This window comes from Oncorhynchus clarkii, chromosome 13 (genome assembly GCF_045791955.1).
Source record: "Oncorhynchus clarkii lewisi isolate Uvic-CL-2024 chromosome 13, UVic_Ocla_1.0, whole genome shotgun sequence".
Taxonomy (NCBI): Eukaryota; Metazoa; Chordata; class Actinopteri; order Salmoniformes; family Salmonidae; genus Oncorhynchus; species Oncorhynchus clarkii.
Window position 1 is genome coordinate 29,316,008 of NC_092159.1, and position 8,187 is coordinate 29,324,194.

The window sequence follows — 8,187 nt, forward strand, 5'->3', positions numbered from 1 at the left end:
CAAATGGCGGTCTGCGACTTTAAGGCGATGCTGCTAGTGTGACGTATAATCTAGTGGACGGAACGCTTATTTCAACAGCAGCAACAGTTCGCGATACACTTCGGTAGCTTGCTAGCCAAAATCGACGAACCAATAAAGCTCTTTAGACGCTTTAGTGTATATTAGCCACTGTGTTTTAAACCCACTTCTGTCTTCTAGTTAGTTATCCGATTTAATTTCATATTTACGGTGTTGTTATTAGTCAGCTACCGGACTGGTTAAGTTAGCATTAGCCTAACTAGCTAACATCTCCGACCATGAGCTCACTAAGCTACTCTCCTGTTAAAGAAGAGACGGATAACACAGTAAAACAAGAAGTAGAGGGTGAGGCCGTTACTGTGAAAGAAGAGGAAGACGCGTTCAGAGTGAAAGAGGAGGAGGATGTTACAGTAAAGGGAGAGGAGGATGTTACAGTAAAAGGAGAGAAGGATGTTACAGTAAAAGGAGAGAAGGATGTTACAGTAAAAGGAGAGGAGGATGCAGTTTTTGGAGTGAAAGAGGAGAAGGGAGAGATGACTGTTACATCGAAAAAGGAGGAGGAAGAAGAGGAGGGACCTGGATATCTGGGCCCGGTTTCCCAAACGCATCTTAAAGAATCCAATGGTTCTAACGATGAATGTAGCCAAAAGATGGTTTTGAGAAACCGTTCCCTTATTAACACTAGTAAGTACTGTCTTAAAAACAGAGGCACAAACTCTGCAGTTGTTGAACTGATGTTTGGTGTTAAAGCGGAAATCTGCAATTGCTACATCCATATTGTGACGTTTAAATTATTTATTTATAGCCATTGATTCTTGAAGAATATAACACATGCCTCATGAGCTTAGTTCAACTGTTTTCCCCATCAGATCCCCAAATAAGCTTTTTTTTACTCTGTTTAGAAACAATGTAAATCAACACTGCCAGCCTCAACATGGTTAAAACTATAATGTTGGTATCATGGGATGGTCAGTCCTTGCATCCATAGGTCTGTCTGTCTGTAGTTTCATTTCTCCAACCCCATAATCATCTTATTACCATAACAGTGGTGGAATGACAGATTTGTTATTGTTTGAACTGCAGATTGCTGGGTTGTGTTTTTTTAAACATCAACAAAATGGCTGCCCAGAGACTTGGTTTGGTGAGCAGCTGAGGGATTGGGGAAGGAGAAGTGTAACCACTCTCAAATTCATAGAGAAAGCTATTGTAGAAAGCGTAACACAACACCTAGCGACCTCGTCAAGAAGTTAAGACATTTTGGCGTAACAGTTATAAGGTGTTGGCTTGACAGTCGCTGGACCCAGGTTTGAGTTCAGCTCAGGGCTACCCCCTGAATTCACTACACTATGAATACAAGGACTGGCCATCCATGAGGTCATAATGATAGTTTAACCAGGTTTCTAGGCTATATAGTATATTCTAGAATTCATCCATGATGTCATAATGAAAGTTTAACCAAGTTTCTATATAGTATATTCTAGAATTCGTCCATGATGTCATAGTGATCGTTTAACCAGGTTTCTAGGATATATAGTATATTCTAGAATTGCCAGTGAAGATTTCCTGTTGGGGGGCCAAATTATTAGAGCTGTTGATAGGTCATTGTATAATATTCTGCCAATTTTTTTTCATGCCCTTACATTAAAGGCAAGACATACCTAGATTCAGTTACATTCATGAATTGGTTTGAAACCTATGTTTAAACCCTTCTCAAGGTTGCTGCCTTGACGGATTTGTAAGAAATGGCTTGTCATGAAACACTATATTTCTATTTCTATCTATTTAAAAGTAACCTTTATTTAACTTGGCAAGTCAGTTAAGAACAAATTCTTATTTACAATGACTGCCTACCCCGGACGACGCTGGGCCAATTGTGCGCCGCCCTATGGGATTCAAAATCACGGTCGGTTGTGATACAGCCTGGATTTGATCCAGGCTGTATCAGGGTGTCTGTAGTGGTGCCTCAAGCACTGAGATGCAGTGTCCTCTGCGCCACCTGGGAGCCCCAAAATCATGTTCTAGTGCTGTCCCCAACTAAAATACATCTTGGTCAACCAAGAGTCATCTGTTCTTTCTACCAATCGCCCCATGTGTTTTTATAAAATCAAATATGCGCACTGAACTTGTCTGATGCTTTAACCTGTCTGGCAACAGCAAGTGAAAGTGCAGGGCACCAAATTCAAAACAACAGAAATCCCATAATTAAAATTCCCCAAACATACAAGTATTATACACCATTTTAAAGATAAAATTCTCGTTAATCCAGCCACAGTGCCTGATTTCAAAAAGGCTTTACAGCGAAAGCACCACAAATGATTGTTAGGTCACCACCAAGTCACAGAAAAACACAGCCATTTTTCCAGCCAAAGAGAGGAGTCACAAAAAGCACAAATAGAGATGAAAATGAATCACTAACCTTTGATGATTTTCATCAGATGACACTCTTGGACTTCATGTTACACAATACATGTATGTTTTGTTCGCTAAAGTGCATATATCAAAAAATCTCATTTTACATTGGCGCGTTATGTTCTGTAGTTCTCAAACATGCAGTGATTTTGCAGAGAGCCACATCAAGTTACAGAAATACTCATCATAAATGTTGACAAATACAAGTGTTAAACATGGAATTATAGATATACTTCTCCGTAATGCAACCACGGTGTCAGATTTTTAAAAAACTTTACGGAAAAAGCAAACCATGCAATAATCTGAGTACAGCGTTCAGACAACAAAGCAGCCAAAAAGATATCCGCCATATTGGATAGTCAACATTAGTCAGAAATAGCGTTATAAATATTCACTTACCTTTGATGATCTTCATCAGAATGCCCTCCCAGGAATCCCAATTCCACCATAAATGTTTGGTTTGTTTGATAATGTCCATCAGTTATGTCCAAATATCTTCTTTTGTTAGGGAGTTTGGTAAACAAATCCAAAAGCGCATTCAGGTCGCGCCGAATGTCGGATGAAAAGTTTAAAAAGTTCCATTACGGCCCGTAGAAACTTGTCAAACTAAGTATAGAATCAATCTTTAGGATGTTTTAAACATAAATGTTCAATAATGTTCCAACCGGAGAATTCCTTTGTCTGTAGAAAAGCAATGGAATGAGAGCTAACTCTCTCGTGACCGCCCATCAAAAGCCCAAGTCACTCTGCCACACCACTTACTCAAACAGCTCGCACGAGCCCCTCCTTTATAGTAGAATCCTCAAACGAGTTTCTAAAGACGGTTGACATCTAGTGGAAGCCTTAGGAAGTGCAACATAACCAATATCCCACTGTATTTACAATAGGGGCTGAGTTAAAGAAAACTACAAGCCTCAGATTTCCCACTTCCTGGTTGGATTTTTGCCTGCCATGTGAGTTATGTTTTATTCACAGACATCATTCGAACAGCTTTAGAAACTTCAGAGTGTTTTCTATCCAATACTAGTAATAATATGCATATATTCGCATCGAGGACAGAGTAGCAGGCAATTTACTCTGGGCACCTTATTCATCCAAGCTGCTCAATACAGAAGTTAACAACCCTCCAAACGAGCTTCAATGCCATACAACATTCCTCCTGTGGCCTTCAACTGCTCTTAAACGCTAGTAAAACTAAATGCATGCTCTTCAACCGATCGCTTTCTGCACCCGCCAGCCCGACTAGCATCACTACTCTGGACGGTTCTGACTTAGAATATGTGGACAACTACAAATACCTAGGTGTCTGGTTAGACTGTAAACTCTCCTTCCAGACTCATTTTAAGCATATTCAATCCAACATTAAATCTAGAATCGGCTTCCTATTTAGGAACAAAGCCTCCTTCACTCACGCTGCCAAACATACCCTCGTAAAACTGAATATCCTACCGATCCTTGACTTCGGCGATGTCATTTACAAAATAGCCTCCAACACTCTACTCAGCAAACTGGATGCAGTCTATCACAGTGCCATCCGTTTTGTCACCAATGCCCCATATACTACACACCACTGCGACCAGTATGCTCTCGTCTGCTGGCTCTAGCTACATATTCGTCACCAAACCCACTGGCTCCAGGTAATCTATAAGTCTTTGCTAGGCCACCTTAACTCAGCTCACTGGTCACCATAGCAACACCCACCCATAGCACGCACTCTAGGAGGTATATCTCACTGGTCATCCCCAAAGCCAGCACCTTTTTGGCCGCCTTTCCTTCCAGTTCTCTGCTGCCAATGACTGTAAGGAATTGCAAAAATCACTGAAGCTGGAGACTTATCTCCCTCTCTAACTTTTAAGCATCGGCTATCTGAGAAGCTTACCAATCGCTGAAGCTGTACACAGCCCATCTGTAAATAGCCCATCCAACTAGCTACCTCATTCCCATTTATTTTTTAATTGGCTTTTTTTGCTCTTTTTCACACCAGTATTTCTACTTGCACATCATCATCTGCACATCTATCACTCCAGTGTTAATTTGCTAAATTTGAATTACTTCGCTACTATGGCCTATTTATTGCCGTGCCTCCTTACTCCATTTGCACACGCTGGATATAGATTTTTCTATTGTGTTATTGATTGTACGTTTGTTTATCCCACGTGTAACTCTGTTGTTTTTGTCGCACTGCTTTGCTTTATCTTGCCCAGGTCGCAGTTGTAAATGAGAACTTGTTCTCAACTGGCCTACCTGGTTAAATAAAGGTTAAATAATTTTTTTAAATTTAAAATAAAACGGATACTGTCACTAACTTCACTAGGCTATGTGGGACGTTAGCGTCCCACCTCTTCAACAGCCAGTGAAACTGCTCGGCGCCAAATTCAAATACAGAAATACTCATTATAAAAATTCAGAAAACAAAACTTATTTTACTTAGGTTTAAAGATGAACGTCTTGTGAATCCAACCACGGTGTCAGATTTAAAAAATGCTTTATGGCGAAAGCATACCGTACGGTTATTTGAGAACATAGCCACTAGACAATTCATTACAAACAGTAACCAGCCAAGTAGAACAGTCAGAAATAGAGATAAAAATGAATCCCTTACCTTTGATGATCTTCATATGGTTGCACTCAGCAGACATTCATTTACTCAATAAATGAAAAAGTCTCTTTATATACAAAAACCTCAGTTTTGTTCGTGTGTTTTCTTCAGTAATCCACAGGCTCAAATGCAGTCAAAACAGGAAGACAAAAAAGTCCAAATTGTATCTGTAAAGTTCATAGAAACATGTCAAACGATGTTTATATTCAACCCTCAGGTTGTTTTTAGCCTAAATAATCGCTAATATTTCAACCCGACAATAACGTCGTCAATTTAAAAGGTAAACAAGAATTGCTATCTCTCTTTCGCACGCATGAAAAAGCTCTGCGACACTTTAGTCATTCCGAATGCTCTTATTCCCTCATTTTTCAGAATACAAGCCTGAAACTATTTCTAAAGACTGTTGACATCTAGTGGACGGCATAGGAACTGCAATTTGAGTCCTAAATCAATGGATCCTGTAATGGCATTGAATAGAAAACTACAAAAAAAAATATATATATATGTATATATACTTCCTGAATTGATTTTTCTCAGGTTTTTGCTTGCCAAATCAGTTCTGTTATACTCAGACACTATTTTAACAGTTTTGGAAACTTTAGAGTGTTTTCTATTCAAATCTACCAGTTATATGCATATCATATCTTCTGGGCCCGAGAAGCAGGCAGTTTTATTTGGGCATGCTTTTCATCCAAAATTCCAAATGCTGCCCCCTACCCTAGAGAGGTTAAGGACATTCAGCAGGACATTCAAACGAGCCTTAGAATTATAATCCAAAGTAGTGTGAAATGCACTCATAAGCAACCTGGAAATGGAGGTTACTCCCTGAGTTTTCCCTCATTCACATTCAGAATACATTGTGAAAAACTAAAATCTTTGCTCACCATTTTTGTTCCAGGCAGATATACTACATCCATAACTATCGGTTTCCTCATTAGCAGGGAGGTGTTTCTGCAATCAAATTGTGTGTGCATCGCCCTCATGCCGCAATTTTATTAAACACAGAAAGGGGCCTATATTGGAGACCAAAAGTCGTCTGGCACACTGCTTAGGATTTCAACAACATGAGTAACTTATTTCTAGCCTACAATCATTGATTTTACTACTAATGTGAAAACAAGACAAAATATGACTATTCTTGCACATTTTAAGACAATTGGCAAAAAAAATTGCATTCTTTACACACGTCAATTGTTTTACAACATCATGGCTATGCTGTTGGCATCACCTTTTACAGTGGATTTCCGCTGTTGTGGGCCTTTAACCATCTGTCTGACTTTGTTGTTCACACAGGAGAGAGACGTGAATATCGTGGATCCTCTGGGGGTCCTCAACAACCTCATGATGTTGAAGAGGCAGAGAAGAGTCTCTCCAGATCAGAACACCTCAACAAACACCTGCAGAGATCCACAGGGAAGAAATCTCATTCCTGCTCTGACTGTGGGAAGAGATTCACCTGCTCATCAGGCATTAAAATTCATCAGAGAATGCATCAGAGAATCAGGATGAATTTTACTCGGTCAACCAGCCTGATATCACACCAGAGAACACACACAGGAAAGAAATTGTATATCTGTGCTCAATGTGGGAAGCGTTTTAGTCAATCTAGTGTTCTGACAGTGCACCAGAGAATACACACAGGAGAGAAACCTTTTAGCTGTGATCAATGTGGGAAGAGTTTTATTACAAATAACATTCTGACTGTACACCATAGAACACACACAGGAGAGAAGCCTTATAGCTGTGCTCAATGTGGGAAGGGTTTTGGACAATCTTTTGCTCTGACAGTGCACCAAAGAATACACACAGGAGAGAAACCCTATAGCTGTGATCAATGTGGGAAGAGTTTTATTACATATAACATTCTGACTCGACACCAGAGAACACACACAGGAGAGAAGCCTTATAGCTGTGCTCAATGTGGGAAGGGTTTTGGTCAATCTTTTGCTCTGACAGTGCACCAGAGAATACACACAGGAGAGAAACCCTATAGCTGTACTCAATGTGGGATGAGTTTTACTCGGTCAACCAGCCTGATATCGCACCAGAGAATACACACAGGAGAGAAATCTTATATCTGTGATCAATGTGGGAAGAGTTTTGGTAGATCTGGACAGCTGAATGTACACCAGAGAACACACACAGGAGAGAAATATTTTAGCTGTGATCAATGTGGGAAGAGTTTTGGACATTCTAGCGTTCTGACAGAGCACCAGAGAACACACACAGGAGAGAAACCTTATGTCTGTGATCAATGTGGGAAGAGTTTTGGTAGATCTGGGCAGCTGACTGTACACCAGAGAACACACACAGGAGAGAAACCTTATAGCTGTGATGAATGTGGTAAGAGTTTTTGTGGATCTGGACAGCTGACTGTACACAAGAGATCACACACAGGAGAGAAACCTTATAGCTGTGGTCAATGTGGGAAGAGTTTTATTACATCTAGCATTCTGACTCAACACCAGAGAACACACACAGGAGAGAAGCCTTTTATCTGTGATCAATGTGGGAAGAGTTTTGGTAGATCTGGGCATCTGACTGTACACCAGAGAACACACACAGGAGAGAAACCTTATAGCTGTGATCAATGTGGGAAGAGTTTTTGTCGATCTGGACAGCTGATTGTACACAAGAGATCACACACAGGAGAGAAATCTCATATCTGTGCCAGGAGATAATCTGATAAAAGAGCTCTGATTTCAATATCAGAAAATGCATACATGAAGGAGTTGTTTCATGATATTAATGTCACAATGTAGAATGTTTTAACATTGTAGTAGGAGTATTTTGATAATGTCACAATGTTGAACCCTAAACATTTGTCCACTGTTCTATTGATTTCAACATGATATGGACATTAGCCTCGGGGAAAATCCCGGCTCTGAAATGGAAGAGTACTATTTATATGATTTAACAAAAAGTGACTAACAAAAAAAGAGTCGTTACACTTACCACGTTGGTGACCCACTTGAATCAAAATGCAACACTTCAAAATGTAGCTAGTTGTTTTCTACAAATTGTCCTCTAACCAGTGATGTACACATTATTCCCAGATTCCGTGTGGTTTTTGAGATGTTCGTTTTAACAGGACATGCAACCTCATCTCCCTCCTCTCGGCACAATTGATTTTAACATGATATCGATGAGTGATGACAAAT

General features: G+C 39.9%; 1 protein-coding gene across 1 annotated transcript; it reads left to right on the forward strand.

Moving 5' to 3' along the window:
* The first annotated feature begins 296 nt into the window (after window positions 1–296).
* On the forward strand, window positions 297–7,707 carry LOC139424738 (zinc finger protein ZFP2-like). The gene is made up of 2 exons (XM_071176848.1): window positions 297–702; window positions 6,320–7,707. The coding sequence occupies exons 1-2, from the start codon at window positions 297–299 to the stop codon at window positions 7,705–7,707; spliced, it is 1,794 nt and encodes a 597-aa protein (XP_071032949.1).
* Window positions 7,708–8,187: the final 480 nt, after the last annotated feature.